This window comes from Fusarium redolens (assembly GCF_020744475.1).
Source record: "Fusarium redolens strain MPI-CAGE-AT-0023 chromosome Unknown BKA55scaffold_21, whole genome shotgun sequence".
Taxonomy (NCBI): domain Eukaryota; kingdom Fungi; phylum Ascomycota; class Sordariomycetes; order Hypocreales; family Nectriaceae; genus Fusarium; species Fusarium redolens.
Genome location: NW_025763684.1, coordinates 206,772 through 232,694, shown reverse-complemented (window position 1 = coordinate 232,694; position 25,923 = coordinate 206,772). Strand labels below are relative to the sequence as shown.

At 50.6% G+C, this 25,923-nt stretch overlaps 4 protein-coding genes across 4 annotated transcripts; 2 read left to right on the top strand and 2 right to left on the bottom strand.

Annotated features, from left to right (window-relative positions):
- Nucleotides 1-432: 432 nt before the first annotated feature.
- BKA55DRAFT_696176 (uncharacterized protein) lies at nucleotides 433-1,815 on the top strand (the record flags this gene model as incomplete). The annotated part of the gene is made up of 1 exon (XM_046200238.1): nucleotides 433-1,815. One exon carries the CDS (start codon nucleotides 433-435, stop codon nucleotides 1,813-1,815), a length of 1,383 nt encoding a protein of 460 aa, XP_046043381.1.
- A 5,753-nt stretch (nucleotides 1,816-7,568) lies between these two features.
- BKA55DRAFT_582122 (uncharacterized protein) lies at nucleotides 7,569-8,753 on the bottom strand. The gene is made up of 2 exons (XM_046194092.1): nucleotides 8,391-8,753; nucleotides 7,569-8,337 (listed from the first exon to the last, which is right to left on the bottom strand). The coding sequence occupies exon 2, from the start codon at nucleotides 8,289-8,291 to the stop codon at nucleotides 7,983-7,985; it is 309 nt and encodes a 102-aa protein (XP_046043380.1). The 5' UTR covers nucleotides 8,292-8,337; nucleotides 8,391-8,753; the 3' UTR covers nucleotides 7,569-7,982.
- Nucleotides 8,754-11,761: 3,008 nt separating this feature from the next.
- Nucleotides 11,762-13,802, top strand: BKA55DRAFT_524815 (Rhodanese-like domain-containing protein; the record flags this gene model as incomplete). Its single annotated transcript, XM_046188739.1, has 6 exons — nucleotides 11,762-12,725; nucleotides 12,831-12,894; nucleotides 13,087-13,157; nucleotides 13,373-13,506; nucleotides 13,565-13,705; nucleotides 13,740-13,802. The coding sequence occupies 6 exons, from the start codon at nucleotides 11,762-11,764 to the stop codon at nucleotides 13,800-13,802; spliced, it is 1,437 nt and encodes a 478-aa protein (XP_046043379.1).
- A 9,115-nt stretch (nucleotides 13,803-22,917) lies between these two features.
- Nucleotides 22,918-25,574, bottom strand: BKA55DRAFT_524928 (WD40-repeat-containing domain protein; the record flags this gene model as incomplete). Its single annotated transcript, XM_046188745.1, has 2 exons — nucleotides 22,918-24,015; nucleotides 24,075-25,574. The coding sequence occupies 2 exons, from the start codon at nucleotides 25,572-25,574 to the stop codon at nucleotides 22,918-22,920; spliced, it is 2,598 nt and encodes an 865-aa protein (XP_046043378.1).
- Between the last annotated feature and the right edge of the window lie 349 nt (nucleotides 25,575-25,923).

Sequence of the window (25,923 nt, the reverse complement as noted above, 5' to 3'; positions counted from 1 at the left end):
ATCCAAAATGAATTGCATCTCTTTAACTTTCAAGATTAGCCATCTGGCGGATTTCTGCCGGGGGACGACCGTATCCAGCAACCTGACTATCCACGTATTCTCCTTTTCTTTTGCATATCAGCAACAAACATGGTCGCCGACTACCTCAAGACACATCATCACTATCACCATGATCATAGACCTCTACCTCGGCAGCCGCCGCATCTTGTATCTAATTTGCCTTTGCGTAGATAACTTCCACCGCCAAGGTATCTTCCAGGTGTCAAGATGTTCCAAATTCGGTATCGCCTTTGTAGGCGTACCAAGTTACGTCTTCTTTTCATGTCAACCTATTAGATCCAAATATGACTTGTAAGTCCATTTGACACCTACAAAACTCGTGAACAAATCTGAGTTGCTGAGGTGAGATGACACACAGTATTACTGCACACCATGCGTGTCCATTACCCTACGACTAAGGCACCTTGGACAATGTGGATGCTCATTGCTGTATCTTGGACCCATCTAGCCTCAGCATCATGCACCACCGCCCAGTGGAAACCTCTGGCCGGGCAGACAGTCGGCCTGGCCTTAAAAGCACTAGATATTACTCTACAGGACCTCAAGGCTTTGAACCCTTCTATCGACGTTGATTTGGCCAAGGATTATGACTTCTACGATGTGCCGTATAAGGAGAGATTGGTTTTCGGCTCGTGGAGTACTGGCTGCCCACGCTTGCTTCAAATTCCCCTCCATCCAATTGTACCCATCCATACCCCTACAGTCAGAAAATATGAAACAGGTGCCAGCTATACTCATGGCTGCAAATTTCCAACTAACACAGGTCCGTATGCCATGCCCGGTACTGGCGTGATCATACGCCCGACATCTACGACAGGCAAGGGCCGAGAAGCGAGCATCATTGCTACTTCATGTACCATCATGAATAGCATGTCCCAAAGCTTGGGAGTAAGCGATGACGTCGCTGATACGGTCGAGAAGCCAACAAGCGAAACGTATGGTAATATACCAATTGGAACGTTGATGACTCTTATACGGGTTCCGTCAGCCAGGACAACATTCGACGAAGCGGTGGAACAAACCGCAGTGACTGCTGATAACGAGATAAAAACGTCCATGGCGGCTCACTCGCAGAAGTCTACAGCGGAATCGATTTCAATCAATAAGCTAGGAGTCGAATCTATGATGGGGAAACTATATACGCAGTTGGAGCATTCGCAGACATTGTTGCACACAACAACAGCCGTAGATTTGATTTCTCACGTAATTGCAGAAACCGCACAAGTTTCGACAACGGTACTCACAACCCCACACATCACAACAACGTTGACAGCGGAATCAGAAGATACCAACAGCCCAGTGCTGATAACGTCGACAATTACGCTTGTGCAGAAACAAACTGTCACGAGGGCTTCGCCCGGCCAAACGACTCTTCCAAAGCCTATATGTGGAGGTAAAGATGACTTGCGAGGTCATGTTGACATTCAAGATCAACGTGTAAGGCAGACTGCGTTTGAATGGTGTTCCTTACCGGCTGTCAAGGGGCTCATGAGTGCTGGTGATGGATGTGTAAAAGATGTACAACGTGACTCGTGGGACGTCCTTTATGAATACTCCATCTGTTGGGCGGAAGACTGCGTAGGCGAGTCACAGGACAGGCAGAAGCCCCTTGGGGATGAAGGGCCTAGGTGTGAGGTTATTCTTCACCAGTACAGCTGGAAAGCGTGCAATAACGGAGGCGTGGGAGGGCAGGTCCAGGCTGGCTGCCTCATCTACAAGATACGAGCGGGGGTTGGAAAAGGCCAAGGTTATTGATAAGTCAGATGCCAGTCTTCGCAATACTAAACAACACGGAGCACTTACAGATGGCTCACAGTTTTGACCCCACGTAACATAGATAGAGTCGTGGCATGTAAATGATATGAATTAGGCGATTATTCTTTCGTTGCTTGAAGTGTACGACATACTGTAGAGAGATGCTACAATGTACGGAAGAAAAATGCGGCAGCCTCTCCTTTCACCTAGGAGGTAAGGCAGCATCAGATGGTCCGAAATAGACACCGAACATGGACGCAGTACAAGCTGCAATCAGATTGCGATCGCTACAGGTCGCATGGAACAGACATGATCCAAACGAAACTAACCTAGCATCATGAAATCGATACTAACGAACTAACAATCTCTGACGTCCTCAAATAGCCAAGAGCAGGCACCGCTTCAGTCGCCGAAGATAGGAAACTGAACACTTGGAGGAATTGGGCTTCAAGTAGACCTGCTACTACTACTAATCTCGATGACTAAGAAGAAAAGCAATGACTAGGCTAGAAGGAACAAGGCGAAAACTGTATGGGCTTGGCGATTGCAAGATAAGAATTGGCGAAGTGTACGTACTTTTAGTTCTTGGAGCCCTCCGGGCGTTGACTTACTACACATAATGGATCTATCTGTCTGTCTGCCTGTCTGCCTATCTGTACAGTATCGATGAGGGGACTAGTTCCACGTCTGTTAATACACAGCAAGGTTGAATATGGACTTTAGGTAATGTGGATATAGTTTGACTAACGTGTGGCACAGCAGGGGCGTAAGGAGCGGAGGACGAAAATAAGAAAATGAATGCAAGTATTAGTGACTAGTGCCTTTTCGGCCAAACCAAGTCGCCAGGCGAGAGTCATGGAAAGACTATCCAGGGAAGACAAGACAGAAATGGCCGTTGAGTCGGGCAAGATAACTTCCTTACTTGAAATTAATAGCAGCTGGCATACTGTACAGTACCTTGCAAGTGCACACTCCGACTTTTTAATGGTGACAATATAGTCCGAATGCGACCTCTGATGACCTTCCAGCATATACGGCCGAATACATCTCTCCGTCGATTTCACCTCTTCGCTTTCGTGACATGCCTCGTATTTCTCCTTCATATGATTAGATCTAAACCTTATAAGAGATGAAATTGAGGGCTTTGCTAGTGACAGTATTGACGCATGGCTGTTTCTAAAGCATCGGCTTACAACCCGAGCATATTCGCATATTCAATGCTAACGTTATAGCTGGTCCTTGTAGCCCATTCTTTACGGATTCATCCAGCCTTTTCAAATACCCGACTTGAAAATATGGTCGACAAGCTTGGGATCGAGGATTCTAGAGTGACATGGCACACAACAACAATCCGCCACAAAACTTACCATTACATGAAAGCTGACCCGGATAACGAACCCCTTGCGACCATTCTGCTTCTGCATGGATTTCCTGATTTGGCCTTCGGCTGGCGGCATCAGATCCCCTGTCTGCAATCTCATGGATATCAGATCATCGCGCCAGATATGCTTGGTTTCGGCCTTACCAGCGCCCCTTGTCAACCAAGCTCGTACGCCTTGAGGAGCATCGCCGAGGACATCAGAGACCTGGCAAACCTTGTCGCCAAAGATAAAAAAATACGCAGGTCTGCATTCTGGAACCTGCCCAACACTCAAATGGACCAGCAGACCTGCGTATTTGGATATGATATATCGATATCAACTGTGCTATCTGGATATATCGATATTGATATATATCGATATCGATATAACTCTCTGCCTCTTAAATTGATATCCAGATTGATATCCACCTAAATACCGCTCTCTGATTGGCTGAAAAGATCTTATCAATCGATTAGATGATGAAAAGGCTTCTGTCGCATATCACCACTAGGTTCGTGCGACTGGATATGAAACACGGGGCGTACCTTGGGGTCGCGTATCCGGTTTCACATCTGGCCTGTCGCATAATCCTAACATGAGCTCAAATAGCTGTTCCCGAACACATAGCTGTTCGATTTCTTTTGTTCTTTAGATAACTCTCATCAATTGACGGGTGCCATCAATGATCCCTGTGGAGCCAATTGTCTGACAACTTCTCTCAATTTCAACATCAGCACCACCATCTCAGTACTCGTTCAAACGGCCCTAGGTATTCTAGCATAATTAGCTTATCCAGGTGATTTATCGACCATGGCATCATCTCAGACCACCGCCGCCTCTACGCCCTCGATTTCGGACTAGCCCATTACTGGGACGTCTCTGGACTTTTCCCTCTTCTTCAAAGCAACGTATCCTGATGAGGACACCCAGAACGCCACCGGCGGGTCACGTAAGCGTAAATCCAGGGGTATGGTGATGTATCGATGTCTCCATTGCCCTGCCGATAAGCCCTGGGCGAATCGGAAGCGGGACAACGCATGGCATCACGCCCGGCGGTGCCATGCCGATATTATCTCTTCCCTCGATCGCACGCTCATTGGGGGCAGTTCTGATGTTCTAGATGATGAAAGGGAAGCCACACGCCCTCGGATTGATGCTTTCTTTCCCTCTCGTTACTCGGATGTCTCTCTCCGCCGTATGTTCGACCGCGATCGGTATTTAGATGCAATAATCAGCCTAATCACACGCCGCCGGCTTGCCTTCTCAGCAATTAACTGGGATGAGATGCAAGAGATTATGCTAGCAGCTAATCCTGCTATAGAGGACCTTTTAGTGACCAACCGAAGTGCTCTAATGCGACTAATTGATGCCACGTATGAGTTATATTCTTCTCAGCTCATGGCAACTCTTGAAGCTTCCATCTCAAAGATCCATATCCTCTCTGATCTCTGGACATCGCCCCATCGCCATGGGATACTCGCCATCTCTGCGCGATGGGTTGATCAGGATTATCAGCCATAAAGGGCACTGCTAGCGATGCCAGAGTGTCGCTATAGCCATAGTGGTGAAACCCAGGCATCTCTAATTATCGATACACTGGCAAAGTACGGCATTGCTTCTAAAGTGGGCTACCATGTAGGGGATAATGCCACTTCAAATGATACCTGCTTGTCTTATCTCTCACGGCGGTTACGAGACGACTATGGGGTACGATAGCCCTTCCCTTATCTCTGGATTAGGATTAATCGGTTGCTAGTTGACGTTTGATCCCTCTAAGCGCCGTATCCGCTGCGTCGCCCACATTATTAACCTATCCCTCCAAGCATTTCTTCTCGCGTCTTCGAAAGAGGCACTAATCGCCGCTCTTGATGCCACCGATGATACCTCAAACGATCAGTTGTTTGCACAGTTCTACGACACCTTGCACGACGCCGGACAGACAACAAGAACAGATGAAGCCCATCAGAGAAGAAGAGCTTCGCGAAGAGGCAATCGTATACTTGAGAACTTCACTGGATGGCAGCATATCGTGCCCCTACGGAAAGTACACAACATCGCGGTCTGGATACGTAAATCTACGCTTCATTCGGCTATATGGGACGATGAAATAAAGCTCCGACTAGGCATAGATAATGCCACACGCTGGAATTCATGGTATCGATTGTTGGATAATTTTCTGCGGTATCAATCCCGTGTAAAACAGTTCCTAATTGACCATGATAGAGAGCTTCAAGACGATATCCTGCTAGCTTCAGAGTGGGAGTTTATTGAACGGACGCATCGTTTCCTACAGCCGTTTGCCTCAGCTACGTTGTTGGCCGAAGGGGCGCGATCTACACTCTCCCAATCACTCTCGATAATGGATGTTTTATTGCGACAGTACGAGAAGTATAAGGTCGGTGGCGATGTTTTTTCTTTTATCTAATTGATCGGCTAACTAATTGTCTTATTTAGGAGCTTTATAGTTCAAAGGAAAACCATGATCCCCACATGGTACACTGCATCGATATGGGCTGGTTTGTACTTAATAAGTACTACACCGTATCAGACCAGACACCTGTGTATGCCGCTGCACTCCTTCTCGATCCCTCGAAACGAAGAAAATACATTGAGCGGAATTGGCAAGAATCCTGGCACGCGCCTGCTATTGCTGCTGCCCAGCAAATTTGGCTAGATGAATATAATGCCGCGCCAATCCCAGAATCCTTGCGGGTGCCTCTAGATGTGTCCTCTTCCTCTGGGAGGCAGCATAACGAGCTGGATGAGTTGTTGAGCGATATTGCTGTTACTGGTCCTATCTTAGACGACGCCGATGACTTCGAAACCTTTATTGATGCACCACCGACCCGGATAACTGGCTCTCCTCTCCAGTGGTGGCTACATCGAGATCAAAGGAAAGCATATCCGCGGTTATCCCGCATGGCAATTGATATCCTCTCAATCCCTCCTGAATCATCTGATGTTGAGTCTCACTTCTCATCGGCGCGGCGTACGCTATCATGGGATAGAGAGAGCATGACCTGCGAGAACCTGGCGAAGGTTGAGTGTGTGGGCAACTGGATGCGCGAGGGTATCATTGTACCCAAGTCTCACGGTGGCAGGGGCGTTATTTCCAGCGTTGCTGTTGAATTTAGCGTTGAAACAGAGGCAGAGGACTTTCTAGATTAGGGTACTTTCTTGTTCTTTCTTCTAGCCTACAAGAATTATATGTGGTTTATCTGGATATCAACCTTGCTAAAGTGGCTATGTGGCTGTATGGATATCTACCTGGATATATCGATATCCAGATAATTTCTCCCACTTATCTGGATATCGATATAAGGGCCAGAATTTCGGTGGATATCGATATACGCAGGTCTGGTCGAGACGGAATTACTTGGCCGTTCTCTCAGCCGCATTAATATCTCCTTTGATGCGTGGTCGTCTCGCAGGTTTACCTCTCTGCTCGGCCTCACCGTGCACTTTCTTGATGATGAAGGGAAGTTCCGTACATTTCTCCTAGGCTTGCCACGGATTGAAGGTCGCCACGGCGGTGAAAACCTTGCCGACCGCGTTAGCGAGATACTACATGAATACGGGATCGAGGAGCGCACTGGGTACTTTGTCACAGATAACGCGGGCAGCAACGACATGTGCCTTGAAGATCTGGGTATTGAATTGGGTTTCAAGAAGCAGCATCGTCGGCTTCGTTGTTGTGGTCACATCATTAATCTCGTCGCTAGATCCATTCTTTTCGGCACGGACGTCGACGCATTTGAAGAGGATTGTCAAGCCGACAAGGAAATCCAAGATGAGGTCCAACTCTGGAGATCAAAGGGTCCTATAGGCAAACTACACAATATTATTCACTGGGTGCAAAGGTCCGGTCAGCGCATTGAGAAGCTGCACAAGCTCCAGTCTATTGAGAACACCGCCTTAAGCCTCGAGGACAAAACAACCTACGACGCCATCACCGATAACGCTACTCGCTGGAACTCGTCTGAAGCCATGATGGAGCGGGGCTACCTGCTTCGGAACGCACTCGATTCTCTGGTCCAAGCGGAGGTAACAGAATGGAACCAGTACGTGGCCAGGAGGACACAGAACGGGATAAAACCGATGCCGAAAAAGAGCCGCAAGAAACCTGCGTTTGTTGATGATAAGATGACCGCTGAGGACTGGGCAATAATTGCAGAGTATCTGGCGATCCTAAAACCATTAAAGATTGCGACCAAGCGCCTGGAAGGCCGACCTGTTGGAAAATCCGGGAATCCCCCTTATCTTCAGGATTCCGACTGTTAGTCTGAAAGTCCTAGATTTAAAGTTCAAAGTCCTAGATAAAACCATCTAGAGATATAAACCCGAGAAGAACTCTCATCTCAATAATGAACAATCAAGTTTCGTAAATATATATATTTTTTCACCCAGCACTACTGCGCAATATAAACAACAATTTGTGAGTAGCTCTTTCTTTCCCAGCGCCCCACCGAAACTAGGCGAGCATTGTTGCTCATCCAAGCGGCCACGCTCCTCCGAGAGCAATTTCTTGGCATATTCCTTGACAACGTCCGGAACGGCTTGCAAGTATCGATCGGGATCCTTTTGCAGTGCTTGTTGATTGTCTGTGATCACGACGATCCAGGATCTCTGAATATCGTTGGCCTTCCCACTCTGGAAAGTAAGATTGTCCCGGACATGATCACGTAGCCATCGCTTTCCCCTCGTACCTATGCCATTGATCTCCCGGGTATAGACTTTCTTCAGATGGCATGACAATATGTCATGGCTAGTGGACCGCAAAGCACAGTGCATACACTCTGCTCCAGTCTAAAGGGCTAAAAATAGATGCTGTACAGATCTATCTGGTCGCTTCGGGAGCTCATCCGGGTCAGGAAGATGCAGGGAATTGATGAGGGCATTGAGCTTCTGCCGACGCTTTTTAGATATGCCATGTTTCTCTTTGAGGTGGCGTCCAACGCGATCATCGTCTGTCTTTAAGGCGAAACCACAGGGTATGCAAATAATAGCTTGATATGAGATATCATAGTAAAGCTCCAATCTCCTGAGCGTCTGAACTTGACTTGGCGTAATGCTTTGCTGGTAAAGACGGTTTTTTGAAGGTGCTTGAGTAGTCATATTGAGAAAGGAAGATATTCAGAGAAAAAACTGATATAAATTCATTCGGTAAATCATTAGCTACAAGTAAAAGACGCAGTCATCAAAGAGAGATCATACTTGAAGTCGTGTCAGCTAATTATTTTGGTTACCTATGATTGGTTCTTGCTTACGCGCAATGAACTCAGCATGGGTGGCACGGATCACCACGCTATGAAACGGGCCCCGTTTCGCGATCTGGTAAACATGACCTGAACAGGAACGGGGCCCGTTACTGACAAGTATTCTAGAGTAGAAAATGATTTCAATTTTCTGCGCTGATAAAACTCTTGTCGGATCTAATGACGATAACTCAGAACCAGGACGCTCTCGATAGCGGAAGGCGTATCCCCCCCGGAGACCTAAGGCAATCCTTGACCCAGCCACCCGCCAAACGCATGAATTGGCCGACTGCCATAGCCCAACCAATCGCACAACGACGGCACAGGCAGCAAGGTTTACTCATCGCCTAACAAGCAAGGAATAATCCAAACAACCAGGCTTAAATCAGGTTTCCCCCCCCACACTGCCGCTCGAGACCGATTCTAGGGTTCATTAAATGCTCAATTATCGCATAAAGAGCTAGCTACCCCTCAGCCAGTCTACATCGTAGGCATCGTCTACTTCTCAGCCATGCCTCGCAATATTTCATTAGCAGCTGCATCCCAGTTTACACAACGACCAACGACTCTAACAACCTATTCCTACTCCATGTACCAATACACGAGGAGCCAAATGACTGCTCTACCCCGTTCCTCCACTACGGTACTGATGCCAAACCGGACTTCGGCCCAGAGCCGCGTTTATTTCGATCAGAACCCTGAAAAAGAATGAGATATAAATGTTGGGCACGACAAGAAGTGCAAGGAATGAGTGAATGGTAACCGGCAGCTAGACAGTTATTTGAACAGATTACATGGGTTCGGGATGTGCCTAGCACAGTTCGGATCAGGCAACTGCAGACCAATTATCGTGACAAGATGATTGGTTACCCTGAGTGGTTAGTATATCAGACAAAGAAAATTGAGGGATGCACAGTATCATAAAAGATCAAATATAAGAGGCAGGCACCGCCAGGGACAACGCAAGGTGTCGATGCATCAAATGGAGCATCGACTGATTGCAAGGGTGTAAAGCTCATCTCAGCGTATACAAGGCTCCAAGCCGTACCCCGCACCAGTGTTTGTCTCTAACAGTTAGCACCTGCTATTGGGGGTCACAGGGAGGTTGACTGATAAGGTCTTATCCCTTTGACTGGCACAACCCTGCGGCCTGTACCCCGTCCCACTTATCTTAGATAATCCGCCTGTACGAGCGGGGTACAGATGTTTATCAGAGGACTGTGCTATCTGTGAGGTATCTACTCTATGATTCTAGTCAGGAACGGGGCCCGTTCCTGGCTTTAGGCCAATCAGAACCCTAGGTATTATTCGCAGGCGCCCCCACACAGCGCTAATGAAATCAGAAAACCTAAAACGACCCCTGTTGAGTTTAATGACTGAACTACTCCAAAACTAAACAACAGCACTCATTATGATCTACTATATTCAGGTATTTATCATCTTTACATGTAATATCTTCTCCATCTCCACCTATCCATTCTACATACCATATATATCGAGTCATAATGGCCCGCTTCTCTGGTGACGAGAGTAGGGGTGGCCAACGAGAACAACATAGCCATCTCTCTCTCTCCCTCGCCCCCAGAGCTCGTCGATGCATCTTCTCTGCCTCTTCGTACTTTCTCTGGTGTAGCAGCACGATGACGACGAAAGAAAGAAAGAAAAGGGAGCATCAAGGCTTCAATCAATAAGATCATCAATTTCTGGTCCACTGTCGACTGGATTCACCCCTCTCTATTGCGTATCTAACACCTTTACCCTTGCTTTGGGCGACCGGCGCTTCAATACCACATGGAAGGACATGCGGATGCGACGCAGTGGGAAGAATATTACTCGACGAGACTCAAGAAGATGTGGAAGGAGGAGTACACTAATCGCGAGGTTCCTGGTTTAGCGATGCTGTCGACGGCGGCAGCCGAACGGGGCTCTCTTGATATGACGCGTTCCTGGCACAGTCGCTCGGCAATCACAAAATGGCGCATCCAACGACGCCCAGCACTTGATGAGTACGAACGTTATATCCACACTTTTACCCCCGCCGACGACAAGTACCAATTCAGCCCTCTTTCTTGGTAGCAGGAGCACCAAATGGAGTATCCGAACCTCTCTCAAATGGCCTTTGACTTGCTGTCTATCCCTACAATGTCAGCAGAGACTGAAAGGTCGTTCAGTAGCGCGGGAAAGATGGTGTCGCCTTTCCGAACTCGTCTTGACCGATACCCTATTAGTGACGCCTTTGGCTGCAACACGCGGCCTGGATTTGCGGAGGCGACAAGGGGCGGCACTAATAAACGGGTACGAACTAAGGTCACTTTTATGTTATTTTCGTTACAGTACGATCCAAACCTCGCCTTGCTACTCAATAACCTGCTGATGTACAAAAGTCCGATCGCGGTCGATTTGGAGACCCCAAGTATCAGTAGGTCCTACCGTTATTGTGGCTCAACGCTTGACCCATCGTTAGGGTGTAGCCCCCCATTTCCCTATTGTGATTGGTATGAACGCTGAAAGTGTGGAGGGAGCGAGAATGATTGCCAGAGCTACGTCGTATGACACGATATGACGCGTCGCGGCTTGTCACACGATCTCAACCTGCAACTCTTCGGGTCTTATGAAGAGAGTCCAAGGCTTCTCGCACGATCAGCCGCAAAACTTTGATCACCGCACCGACAATATGGAAGAGACGAATGAGTCAAAAATTAAGACGATTCCCTTGGACCTTTTGCCAGTTTTTTTTTATATGGATGTTGTCGCCTGATCAAGATTGTTGGATTCGCAAGTACCACTTAGAAATACCGTTGGGACTGGTCAAGGATCAGAAAGGTGGAAGACTGGGCCATTGTTTTGCAAATATTAATATGCTGACTCCGCTAATTACTTGGGGCGGGTCAGGCCCCAATGATTTTTAGTTGCGAAAATGTAGTAATGCCTAGCTTGAATGTCATTGTCACAAGACAGGGCATAGCCGTTGAATTGTCTGGTCACTTAAATCATCATGACCAAAAGCTTTGGGATAGCCAAACCGTCATCATCCACGCATATTGAATCGGATTTGGTTAGACATGTGCTTCTGGGAGTACCCGATTTTTAGCGCTTAAAGCACGTCGCTGTTGCGTCAGCATTAGGATGAACGGCATCATTTGGTTTATTCCTAAAGCTGCCGGGGTTCTTAGTATGGCCGCTTTAAAATGATTTACACACTTGCTAGCTCCTACTGTATCTTCCTTTGCTGCATGGCTACTGCGAAAACTACAGCTTCAGCCCTGACGCTCTATTATTGACTACCACTGTTTGTACCGCCTGAGACGACGAGAATTGATCCAGTACACAATGGCAGTAACGGCAGGTTTCCCTACTCTGACAGTTGGTTGCTTGCGTAGATATAGCCCTCGCACGCTCAGACCATTCCTTGGTTGTCATAGCAGGCTCTATTCGCCATCGCTCCGCCGCTCGATATCATCCTACCTCACGAGTCCGAGGGAGCTGCACAATGCCATTAAGACAAGTCCATCGTCGGCCACCTCACTCGAACCACGGGTTATTCCCTTGTGCGTCTCCTGGTTTCCAGACAATGACCAGGAGAGTCGCACCGGTATCCAGACATTCTGCCAGAAACGGATCCAAGAAGCTCGCTTTTTCGACCTCGACATTGTTATCGACACGGAGTCTCCGTTTCCTCGTCTCCTACCCAGCGCTCTAGGCCTCGCGAGCTCAATGAGCGGGCTGGGCATTCGCAAAGAGGACATTCTGGTAGTCTACGATACAAGCGAATTAGGTATCTTCTCGGCACCACGGGTAGGATGGATGTTGAAGGTTTTTGGCCATCCGAAGGTGCACATCCTCAATAATTTCCGGCTGTGGGTGGAACAGGGCCTTCCGACAGAACAAGGGGAGATACCTAGCTTCAAGCGTTGCATCTACCCGGTTCCCACGATAGATGAGGGGAAGATTGCTACCTATGAGGAAGTTCTCGAAGCAGTCATGGACCATAATAAAGAGGGTAGAGAGGGCATACAGGTTTTGGATTCACGATCGAGCGACGACTTCAGCGGAAAGTATCCGGGGCCACGGCCAGACTCACTCTCAGGACACATGCCCGGTTCGATAAATATCCCATACGACCTAGTGCTGGATACGGAAACGAAGGCATTCTTACCATCTGATCAACTTGCGAAACTGTTCAAAGCGAAAGGAGTTGACCCTCTCAAGCCGATTATCTCAAGTGGGACAAGCATCACAGCGTATGTGATTGAGACAGCGCTACATGAGGCACAATGGGGCTCTTCCGATTCACGTAAGGTTTACGATGGAAGCTGGAGGTCAGTTTATAGCATCTACTTCCCGAACCTTTTATCATGTCTTTTGTAATGACTGTTAGAAACCTAACTAATTATCTCAGTGAATGGACGCAAAGAGTACGGGCATCGGACTATTTGGTTCGGAAGACGAATCCTTAACGAACAGTACGGAGATATCGCTTTCATGGACTGACACGTGGATTTAATGGCTTGGTTAAAAGCGAAATAGGTATGTCATTCCCAGGGGACAGGAAATAGGAGGCGGCAGAATGAACAGAGTAGATTTGCCTCTCCCTTTTGACTTTGATATTTGCGTTTTCTTTCGTTTAAGGGCGAGTTGCTTTAACAATGATAAAGAACACAGGTTCTTTTACATATCTTTGGCATGTTCAGGGACCCAATGCCGTCACGGCTAGGGTTCCGTCGAGGTAATTTACCGAATGGCAATGTACCTATCTGACCAAAGTTTTTGACGTCAGAAACTTCTAGGTATTTTACATGTCAAAAACCTCTCATTGGCTGATGTCCATATCATCTCCACTATTTTCCAAATCGGTCTTCCCAACCCCAGCCATCGACAACAATAGAGTCTTAAAATGCATTTTCTATCTTTACTAACCGAGCAACATCAACCGTCTCCCAGTTTTTGACAACCATCGGTTCTGCCGGATTATCTTTGACCGTCTTGAGCCTCTTGAGCACCCGACTGTTCATATAGATAAAAGTGACCTTGTCAGTGCTAAGCGGACTAAGCTGATTCCGAAGCTTACAATGAAGGTAGTTCGTAGCACTGAAGGAACAGAGTTTGCCAATGTAGCCAACTTGACTCCCATAGACCCAAAGTATCCCCACGCGCTTAGGATGTAATAGTGAGAAGGCGTATGAGGAGTCTTCGGCTGTTCTCGATAGATCCGCGAGGTTGGGCCAAAGAGAGCACGTTCGCGAGCACGGAATCGACAAAACTCCCCAAAGAGCTGTTGGTACTCTTCGTTACTAGTGTTTTCATCTAGGAAGCGATGTGCTCTCTCCAGAGTGTCAAGCCCAAGCCTTGGGCTGCCGTCAGATCAGATTAACAATCAGATATATCAATCAGATCAATCAATTCAAATCAGATATAGAATTTTATCAGATCAATCAACTCAGATACAGGCATCTATCCATCTGATATATCTGATATTTCTTGCACAGCGAGCGGCTACCCTAGAACTGCCGGATCATCCATTTGTTCCGGCTCCGCACCTTCCTTTGTCATCACACTTTCTTGGCATACAAGTGTTAAGAAAGTGGCCCTGTCTACACCTAAATCCTTAACAAGTGCACAACAAACATTCCAATCTGCGCTTTGCGCAGTCGCAAACCGCGGCGATGGCCTCGTCTACGACGATCCCGCCCGCTGCCTTGGATCCCTTCGATCTGGGGATCCACACTCCCGTCAACCTGAACCGGGGAGCCCGTGCAGCCCTCTTGCAGAACAGTCCGGCAGCCGTCAACGGCACCATTGGTGTTTCACCCGGTCCCAGGCGGATGGCTCAGACACCATCCTCACCACTCAACCCCGCCACCATCGCCGCAGTTACGGAAGGAGCTGAGCGTGCCAGTCCCGCATCCATTTTTGAACAACGACCGATCTCTATCGTTGAATCAGCCAACGATCTCGCGCGAGAATACGTGGAAGAGTACAACATCAAGCTGGGGGTTTTCCAGGCCTTTTGTGCCAAATTTGAAGAAGCGGCCCAGCAATTCGTCACCGGACCGCAACGACGTTTCGCTCAGCAATTTGCCGATGATTTCCTCGGCTTTTGGAAACGAGAGCTCTCCTGCTCCGGACCTGCGACCCCAAAGCCTACATACAGCAGCGTCGCTGCTGCCGCGCCTCCCACTGACCATGACCGTCTGACCCACAGACAACAACAACAACATGGACGCCGACAAACAGATCCACCTCATCGCCAAGGGCAACAGACGACTATCGCCCCACCCCGACAAGACCTCCGTGTCTTCATCCGTCTAGAAGCCGGAGCTCCGGCCAGGGCCCACAGTAGCTATGCCATCCGGACTCTGATCCGGGAAAAACTCGGCGCCGTCTCGGACAAAATTCGACAGGTGTTCCCGGTCAGATCGGGATGGGCCGTCCTGGCCGCCGACTCTGTCACACGCGACTTTCTGGTAGATAAACAAGCTGAGTGGGCCGCTGAACTGGGAGCTACAGCAGTAGAAACGAACAAGGAATGGTTCACCTATGTGGTCTCAGACGTTCCCGCAAGGCTGACTGACTTTTACGGTAATGAGGTGGATAGTGACAGCGTCGTTAGCGACGAGATAGAAGTCCAGACTGGGATCAAGCCCATTGATGTACGTACCGGAAGACAATTCTCGGATAACCCCTTGACCAAGGCCCTGCTCGTGTCCTTTCTGAAGCCCACAAAGAGATTCTGGTCTCTTTTCGGCAGCAGCGCAGCCAGGCTTGTTGACAAAACCGACCGACCCAGACAGTGTGAGACGTGCTGGGGCTACCACTTTGCCCGCAACTGTCACAGACAGCCAGTTTGCCGACGCTGTGGTGAGACTGGCCATCTTGTAGACGATTGCATCGCACGAGAACAGTGCATCAACTGCTTAGGCCCCCACCAGGCCAACTTCCGTAGGTGCCCAGCTCGGCCAAAGACAGTGCACGGCGTGCTCCGCCGACTCACTAAAGAGCAACGAAAGCATGTCCGGACCGTAGGTGCGGAGACATACCGACAACGACATCGAGAACGGCATCTGGAATCGCATCAGGAAACGCAGCAGGGCATGGCTGAGCGACGAAGCGTGGATGTCACATCACAAGAACAGCCTAACCATCGTGCTCCCAGCCCAGCTGTATCAGGAGCACCCTCGTGCATCATGGTGGCCACGACCCCTCATGCTGGCTATGAAGCAGAGGAAGAACCCGAACAGCCCAGACCAGGCTCACCGCGAAAGCGCCGAATCGTACTCATCACTCGTCCTCATGACCGGGAATAGATATTCTCAAACACGAAAGAACGACAGGAAGCCGCTCAAGATCTTCCAGGCCAACGTCGGCAAGATCCCTCCGGCCCACGACTGCGCCCTGGCGCTGGCCGACTCGGAACGATATGACATTGTGCTCTTGCAAGAGCCGTGGACGGCTCACACAGAGACCCGCTGTCTAACCAAGACTCACCCTGCATACGACACATTCACGCCGGTCGACATGTGGAATAGCAACGATACTCGGCCTAGAGTGATGACATATGTCCGGCGAGACCCCAGACTCCTTGCCGACCAAATTCGGCCCTTCCAGACCCGAGACATTCTCTGGCTCGCGATCAACGGCATGACCATAGTCAACTTCTATCGTCAGAACGACGAGAGGGACGCCCTAGACACGCTATTTCAATGGTCTGTCCCGGAACGTTGCCTCGTAGCTGGCGATTTCAATGCCAGACATCGTAGCTGGCAAACAGGCCAAACTACGAACCGGGGGCAAGAGATAGCAGGATGGGTGTCTGAGAATGACCTCAGCCTTCTCAACACTTTAGATATCCCAACAAACCCGTACGGCAACACAATCGATCTTGCCTTTACTAACCTACCACTTGCTGAAGCTATCGTCGAGGACCATCTCGCCACCAGCTCTGACCACTTCACGCTCAGCCTGACCTTCCCAGACGTCAGATCGACTCCGGTGCAGCCAGGCAAGATTCGAGTGACGACGGAAGACGAGCTTAAACGATTCGTCGAGATCGTAGAGCTTGGCGCTACAGGAATCCCCCTCACAGATTCGACCCCCGAGGAGCTGGACGAGCTTGCGTCTTCACTCGTGAGTCTACTAACATCAGCAGCAAAAGCGTCTGGGAGGCCCGCGCGGAAAGGCGGACGCCCGGCTCCCTGGTGGACGGAGGAGTGCGCCGACGCCGCGGCTGCTTTTCGAGCCATCAGAAGAAGCTACCCACTCGGCTTCAACCAGGACGTTCAGATCGCCAAAAGAGGCTTTCATCGTGTGGTCCGTCGGGCCAAGAGGCGCTATTGGCGTAACCTCATCGATGGCTTCTCCAGCAGTAGCGACGTTTTCAAAGCTGTCCGGTGGCTAAAGTCCCCAGGAGCCTTCCAGCCGCCACCTCTACAGGTCGATAACGTCGTGTACGAAAGCCAGATGGATAAAGCCAACGCACTCCGACAGGCCACGCTTGAACGAAGAACTGCGGAGGACGACATCGCAAACGCATGGACGCCAGTATTCCCACCTAGATCGATCCCATTCTCTCCCGAAATCTCTCTGGAGGAGGCGCAATATGCGACTTGTCACACAGGCAATACATCCCCAGGGTCAGACAACATCACAGTCAAACTTCTTGAAGCAGTATGGCATACCATCGGTACACACGTCCGGCGTCTCTTCGAAAGATGCCTTACCATAGGCCATCATCCAAAACCATTCAAGGAGGCGGAGGTGGTCATGATCGCGAAACCGGGACGGAGAGACCTTACCGAACCACGAGCATGGCGACCCATCTCACTGCTCTCCTGTCTTGGTAAGGGACTAGAACGACTGATCGCGCGCCGCCTAGCCTGGGCAGCCGTTCACTACAGCGTCCTTCATCCGCAGCAAGCTGGGGCGCTCCCCAAGAGGTCGGCAACAGACTTGGTAACTGCTCTGGTCCATGATATTGAAGAAGCGTTTGCACGCAAGAAGGTGGCGACTCTAGTCACAATGGACGTCCAAGGTGCTTTCGACACCGTCATGCGCAACAGGCTCGTCCTGCGTCTTCGTGAGCAAGGCTGGCCTAATCATCTGGCTCGCTGGGCCGGCTCCTTCATGGGCGGCCGGTCGGCGCGTGTCAGGTACCAAGACACAGTCACGCCCTCTTCTCCCCTTCAGTGCGGCCTCCCTCAGGGGTCGCCGGTATCGCCAATCCTCTTTCTGCTCTACACTGAGCCAATCTATCGATTAGGGAACCCTCAGGGTCGCTTCGGCTATGCAGACGACACGGCCATCCTGTCCATAGGCGACACAGTAGACGAGACTTCTGCCATGGCATCTAGTTCCATCGCCGAGATGGTGCGATGGGGCGCGGAGAATGGCGTGTCCTTCGACACGAAGAAGACCGAAGTCATGCATTTCTCCCGCAGCAAACTCAGGACTGCGCCGGCAGTGCGCCACGGCGATGTCGAGAAATACCCTGAACCAGCTCTACGCTGGCTTGGTATCTGGTTGGATAGCAGACTATCTTTTCGACTTCATGTCGAAAAGTGGGCGGCCAAAGCAAAGGCAGTGGCTTATCATTTGCGGGGGCTCACCAACACGGTACACGGCCCTCTACCGAGCGCCGTGCGAGGCGCCGTCAGAGCATGTGTCGAGCCAGTGCTGCTCCACGGCTCAGAGGCGTGGTACCCGGGCAAGACCAGGCCGCGGTGGACCCATCCTACGAAAGATCTACCATCGAGTAACCAGCATCTCGTGCAAATAATGACAAAAGCCATGAAACAGGCTATGAAGGCCATTCTTCCCGTCTGGAAGACGACACCCATCACCGTCCTCCACAGAGAAAGCGGGATACCACCAGTCGATCAATTGCTTGACGCGAGGCGACTTAGGTTCTCCGCACGACTCAAATCGCTGGATGAGGCTCATCCTCTGGCGATCCGAACGCGCCCGCCCCGACAGCCTACTTACCACGACCTCATCAAACGAAGATATCAAATACAGGCAGAGAGCAGCTTCAGGACGCGCCTTCGACGTGCAAACGAACTCTTTGCACCCTGCACGCGGCCGAAACTCGTCTATCGATGCTTCCATCAAGAACAGTTGCCCCCACTGCAGACAGCGTCTAAAGAGAAATCGGCTGACGCCTTTTCCCGCTGGGTCGAGTCTCTCGACCCGCTCACCTTGGTCGTATACTCGGATGGCTCTCTTTCCTCAGAAGGGGCTGCCAGCTATGGCTTCACCATCCATCAGAACAATATCCCCATCTTTGACGGATCAGGTCGCCTCGGACCTGCTGAGGTTTTCGATGCTGAAGCTACCGGGGCTTTAGAGGGCCTGAAGGCTGCTCTAAACCTGCGAGAATTAGCAACACAGAATATATTCATCTGCCTAGATAACCTGGCAGCCGCCACGTGTCTACGAGGCACTCCTTCTGAATCCTCTCAAAACGTCTTTCTCGAGTTCCAAGCTCTGACGACATCGCATGGAGCCATCCAAGTTCGCTGGGTGCCAGGGCACTCCAACATCCCTGGCAACGAACAGGCCGACAAGCTGGCAAAGGCAGCGTCATCGCTCCCCGAGCCCGAAGGCGCTCAACCGACGCTGGCTTACCTACGAAGAATCGCAAGACAGAAGCCGAAAGAAGCGTTCCAGGCGTGGTGGTCCACCTCCGCTCCTGAGCAGTACAAAAGACTCAATCTCAAGGCGACTACAGGCTGTCCGCCGGAGCTGTCGCTCCCGCGTGCAGCCTTGCACCATCTGCTGGCAGCAAGGTCGCTTCATGGGGACTTCGCCGCATATCACGAGAGATTCGACCATAGTGATGCACGCCTGGTCTGCTCATGCAACCGACGCAAAGCACCGGACCACATCTTCTACTGCAGAAAGGTACCGCCGCGTCATCGGATGAGGTTGGCACCCTCACCGAATGCAGCAGTCAACCTGGCAACAGGAAGAGACTTCACCAAGTTCACCGAACTGTCTAAAGCCAGCGTTTTCTTTGGAAAGATCTGTCCTCGTTATTAGACGAGCACGACCCGGGACGCACTCGCATCCTTCCTCCCCTCTTTTACCCTTATACATTTCCTTTTTCTTACCTTTCTCTCTTACCTGTTCTCGGCCAGATGAAGGGCGCTAGCACGCCCTCTATCTGATCGTGACCACTTGAAGGCAGCCCTGAGGCTACCGCGCCCAGAGGCTCACGATCGCCTAACAACGGGCTTACCTTGCGGCTGTCGTTCATCAGCCGCGCCTGATCATCCCGCTGACGGGTAACAGGCTAGATAAGATGCGCCATTTGTGCCGTTGATATGCTGGATAGTGTGAGGTCTATCGACGCGTCTGCAGAATTGGAATTCGAGAGGAAGTCATAGTATTCTGTAATTAGTGTGTAGATAGGTCCCAATTTCTCTAGCTCAGCACGTCCTGTGCTCCATTAGGAGACTTTCGGGGCCTACGGCCCCCCGGACGAAAAATATACATAACATAACATAACATAAGTTCCGGCTCCGCAGAGGGAAGCTCTTTCTAAGAAGTAACAGTGTTACAGGGGTCAGTCGAGCTGATTGGCCCTGGACCCTTGCTCGCCTGGGTCTTAGCTAGAGGCAAATCTAAAGGCAGATTACCCCCTTTTCCTACCTCTCGCTCTAGTCCGGCATGGCCTTAGCCAGACAAACAAATCCACCCCTGGATCGTCAGAAACGTATCTTGGCTGTTCAATTTCAAGCCATCCACACCTGCTGCTGATCATGGCCTATGGCATATAATGTCCGAGACCGCCAACGACGTTTCGTCATTACAAGCCTCTTAGATAAGAGGAAGAGTAGAGGCCGGCGAAGCTGGATAGGAAACCATGGCTGGTTCCTGGCAGAATTGAAGAGAGACAATACATCTTGCGAAGATATCTGGTGTTGCCGGCTCTGTGATGACAAAGGCGCGCCGCGTTTTTTTAATGCTCAGTCGACATCCTCGGCACAAGCTCACCTTTACAAGTTGGCGTTTCTTCCCATTTCCAGGCTATCACTAACGGTTTCAGAGCTCACAGGATCACGCAGACCTTCCAACCAGGCTCACCTGGCGATTCGTCGGTTCTCGATCTTCAAAAAAGCGCATCCAAGAAACGGCCAGCCCCTTCTTCCCTAGTTCTTCCCCGAGCGAAGATGGCACGGATCAGAGAACTCTCAGTTGGCTATACCGTTTATTCCAATCTCCCCTTTATTACTTTCGAGAGTACCTACCTACAGGAGCTGTTCCGTCAGCTGGACTCTGATCTTTATGCTCAGGTGCCCTGGGGACGAACTTCAACCAAGAAAGATCTAGAAGACATACTCGTTTCAAAGAAAGCGGCTGTCAAGGAGGAACTCAATAATACTGTTACCCAGATACATCTTAGCTTCGACCTCTGGACCTCTCCCAACAGATTAGCTTTTATTTCCATCTTTGGCCACTTTATCGATCGGAGACACTTATATCAAAGCCGGCTGCTGGCTTTCAAGAGGCAGATCGGATCTCACGCCGGCGAGAACATCGCTTATACCATAAGGAACGTGGTCCGTGATTGGGGTATCGATGGTAAGCTCGGGGTCTCGATCTGTGATAATGCGGCCAGTAATGATGTTTGCTTGCGAAACCTCTACACAACTCTCGATGCCTCGATAACTCGAGCGGACACGGAGGCACGAAGGATGCGATGTTTCGGTCATATTCTAAACCTCGTTGCCCAAGCCTTCCTCTACGGCGATGATGCAGCTTCTTTCGAACTTCAGTCTGAGGCCTATGACATGTTAGAGCGGGTTGAAGAAGACCTCGAACACTGGCGAGCCAAGGGTCCGGTTGGGAAGCTTCACAATATTGTCAAATTCATCCGAGCCTCTCCGCAACGCACCGAAGCATTCAAAACTCATGCAAGGGAGCAGGAGGAGATAGACTCATATAAGCTTGCAGAAGAATCAACCGCCGAGCTCGAAGTCATACAGAACAACGATACGAGATGGAACTCGACTTACATGATGATTGAGCGTGCCTTAGTCAAGCAGTCTGAGCTCAACAGCTTCATTCAGGAGTTAGGGCTAGAAGCAGACGCCTCAAAAAGGGTTCCCACGGCTGATGTTCTGACGTCTGATGACTGGAAGGTCCTCAGGGAAGTTAGTCATATCTTGGAGCCGGTCTACAATATGACGATGAGAACACAGGGATGGGGTACAAGCGGGGGTCACGGCCGGCTCTGGGAAGTCATGACAGGAATGGAGTTTGTCCTAGAACATCTCGAAGACTGGAAGGTTCTCTACGAGGATGAAACTGCTGATCCGGCTGCGGAAGAATGGTATACAACCCAGGGGGAGGAAGCTGGACCGGCCATGGGTGTGACATCAACACTTTCGCGGCCACCGACAGTCGGACAAATCCGGGAGCGACCCTCACGGCAGTCACGGTTACCATCACGACTTCAAGGATATGAAATTACACCATTGCGCCGCCGTCGCGAAACGACTCTTTCAGCTCGCCCACCCGCCAGCTCACAGTTTAATGAAGATGCGCTTCCTGTACATTCCCGAGAAGACTACCTGCAAGACGATGCTCGTTCGGTGAGCAATATTGCCAGTATGGAGGGTCAGGAGCGCGCTAGCATTAAGGCAAGTATAAACAATGCTTGGATTAAGTTAAACTAGTACTATACTCTCCTCGGACGGTCGCCTCTGTTTGCAGCCTCTGTTGTTCTGAATCCGGACCTTGGACTCCGGTGGCTGGAGACTAATTGGACCTCCCCAGAACAGCTACAATGGGTTCGAGATGCAAAGGACGGCATCAAAGTCTATTTTGAGCGTCGGTATTCGAAGAATGACGATAATGTCTCTGAGAGTGTCTTTATCACGCCTTCGTTGACGCCCCGACCTGAGCAAAGTAAGTTTGAGCAGTGGATAAAAAGCCGGCAGCCTAAGCTCTCGGCAACAGGCAGTGAACTCGAACGGTATTACAGGCTCGAACCAGAACAGGTAGATGATCCCATTCGTTGGTGGATCGACCATAGCAATGCTTTCCCACGTTTGAGTAGGTTTGCACTGGATGTTCTTGCTATTCCGGCCATGTCAACCGACTGCGAGAGGGCATTCAGTCTTGCGAAGCTTACAGTCAGCTCACAACGACATTCTCTACTTGGATCGAGCACTGAATCGATCCAGCTACTGAAGAACTGGGTTAGGGGAGGATGTGTTAATCTCGGAGGCCTGTACTCGAGTAACCAGGCCAATTAGAATCCGACGGTAGGGTCATGAGGCCGAGGGAAGCTTCACGTGAGCTACGATATATCAGATATCAATCAATCAATCAGATCAGATCAGATTCGAATGGTGAACTATCAGTTCAGATCAGATTTGGGTCCCAATCTGATTTGATTGATCTGACGGCAGCCCTGGAAGATGTGTACCAGTTTTGTCGAAGCGGATAGTGTCGACGACACTGCCTATAACGAACGTCACAAGTCATTGTCCAGTCGTGGCATTCCATATCTTGACGGTCCCGTCGTGTGACGCCGATGCAAGACGCTGGCCATCCGGCGAGAAGACCACTGAGCGAACTCCACCGCCATGGGCTTCGAGCGTCACCTGGTAGTGTCCGGTCCCGACATCCCACATCTTAACGGTCCTGTCGCGTAACGCCGATGCAAGACGCTGGCCGTCCGGTGAGAAGGCCACCGAGTGAACCCAGCCGTGATGACCTTCGAGCGTCGCCGTACAGTGGCCGGTCGTGGCATTCCATATCTTGACGGTCCCGTCGCGTGACGCCGATGCAAGACACTGGCCATCCGGCGAGAACGCCACCGAGTGAACCTCACCTCCATGGCCTTCGAGCGTCGCTGTACAGTCGCCGGTCGTGGCATTCCATATCTTTACGGTCCCGTCGCGTGACGCCGATGCGAGACGCTGGCCATCCGGCGAGAACGCCACCGAGTGAACCCAGCCGTGATGGCCTTCGAGCGTCGCAAGGCATTTTCCAGTCGTGGCATTCCATATCTTGACGGTCCCGTCGTGTGACGCCGATACAAGACGCTGGCCGTCCGGTGAGAAGACCACCGAGTTAACTCCACCGCCATGGCCTTCAAGCGTCTCCAAGCATTGTCCAGTCATGGCATCCCATATCTTGACGGTCCCGTCGCGTGACGCCGATGCAAGACGCTGACCGTCCGGTGAGAAGACCACCGAGTGAACCCAGCCGTGATGGCCTTCGAGCGTCGCCGTACAGTGGCCGGTCGTGGCATTCCAGACCTTAAGAGTCTTATCGCGTGACGCCGATGCAAGACGCTGGCCATCAGGCGAGAAGACCACCCAGTTAACCCCACCGTCATGGCCTTCGAGCGTCTCTAGACATGCATCCGAATCCTCAGCTATGGTCGGTTTAGCTACAATCCAGCTTGGCTCTTCTCCTTTGAACAATCTTCTCGTTACGCTTCGCCGAGGGCTGAATGTAAGCGCGGACGCGTATGCCTGAAGGGGCGCATTCCCTATCGCCCGTCCATGTGCTAGGATAAATCGCCGTGCATCCCGTACGAAATCAAGCAAGAGGGTTCCCTCTGACCCTTTCTAGTAGACATGTAATCAGCATATTGGCTCTATATAACCATAAACGTCAAACTACCTACCAGCAACGTCTCGAGTTTCGTCATCGCAACCACTCCTTTCGGTATGCTTCCGAGAAGGCTGAGCGCCTCCAGCCAGTAGAGGTACTTCTTACTGAGAAACTGATGGGCTGTGCCATCATCCTGTAGGTCGTCGATAGGTATCGAAGTTCTATCCGAGATGGCAGCGCTTAGGTGGTCAACCCAGTAGAGGCACGAGTATCGCACCGAGGCCAACGGGTTGGGCTCAGGCTGGCGGATATCATCGATAGAGGTGCCGGGATGGTGTAAATCGTACATGTCGCGCCGCAGGGACCTGGACATCACCAGCAGCGACCTCGAGAAGATGGTATGGTGCTGGTGCGCGGTGCCAGAAGGTACGATCTGGTTGGATGCCTTGTCAAGCAGGTATTCCTTCGCCGATTGATGCACAAAGTAAATGAAACCTTTTTGGAGAGTCAGGAAAGGGCCACAGGATCCGATGATCTCTTTCAACTCATCCTGGTCGAATTCCTCGAGCGACTCAACAAGAGATATCAGCTCCTTCAACGTGACGGGGCTGTATACGACCGATGCAATAGCTAGGATCTGCTTGCACAGGTCCGCATCGTCTGAGTTGATAATATGTTCCATCATTCGCTCATAGAGTTGATTAAGTCCTGCTGGGAACGACGCTAACTTCGTAAGCATATGCCGTCTTGGGACCCTAGGATCCGCAAGTTCTTTGCAGACTAAGGCTACCCAGAGAAAAGTGCCATTGGCATGAGACATCAAGTAGTGCTGGACAGCGTGGCGTAGCTTGTCGTCGTAATTCTTTTCACGTGTCAATTGATCCACCTTGTGTCGAATGTACCCGTCAACAGCTTCGGAAATGGTGCTCTCAATGTCCTCAAGACACAGCTTGGCTGTCTGTGTTGCGTTTCTGAGCCTCTGCCCAATGTCTGGGCAGTGGTTGCGGCTGGACACAATCCACTTGATACGGGAGGGCGACTTGAAAATAAAGTCAAGAAGCTCTGAGTGCTTCGTTTTGCACTCGTCAAGGGCGTCGACGATCAAGACCACATCCTCCAGAGCTGGATCGTTCAGCATGTCCATGAATATATCGGTCAGAGACACCCAGGCATTGATGCTCTCAAAAGGTTTCTCCTCTGGGATATCGTATTTCGCCCGTACGTACGAAATGAGTGATGGCTGCTGGAGGATGAGATGGTAGATGAGGCCGCGCAGCACGCCCGCGGCGCTGCTCAATTGAGCCTCTGTAGCCTGACAGAAGAAATAAGACAGTCGTTTCGCAGACTCTTTCTCCAGCTCATCTATGATGCCGCAGAGGAGCATTGTCTTGCCTTTGCCGGGGTCGCCCTTGATCCAGAGCAGCCGGCTTTGCGGGTCGTCACGAAATCGCTGAAAGAGATCGTTCTTGAGAATCCAGCAGTAGGAGCCCTTGAGCAGGCCGCCCTTTGTCTCCTGGATGCGCTGCTTGTCGGCGCGGGGGTCAGTCACGTATAGATGCTTCAGACATCGCATGTTCTTGATGCCTGGGAACTTTGTCTTAGCAAACCATTCTAACAGCTGAGTACATCTAATAGAAGGGCCAACAAGTTAAGATGCCACTTGCCTTGGTCGGGCGCTCCGCCGAAGTCGATAATCAGATGGTCAACAGTCAAAGTACTAGCGACAACCTCTGCGTTTCCGGACACATTTATCTCCTTTTGATTCGCCATTGTAAAGACGCGAAATAAAAATATTATCGACGAGCCAAAGGCAACGGGCTAGTACACAAGGTGGAAAGAGGCAGTCGGCCGGGAAGACTCCTAGAGACTCAGATTAGAGGACGGCCGACTTTCAGACTGGCTTTAAGACCAACCAAAGGTGT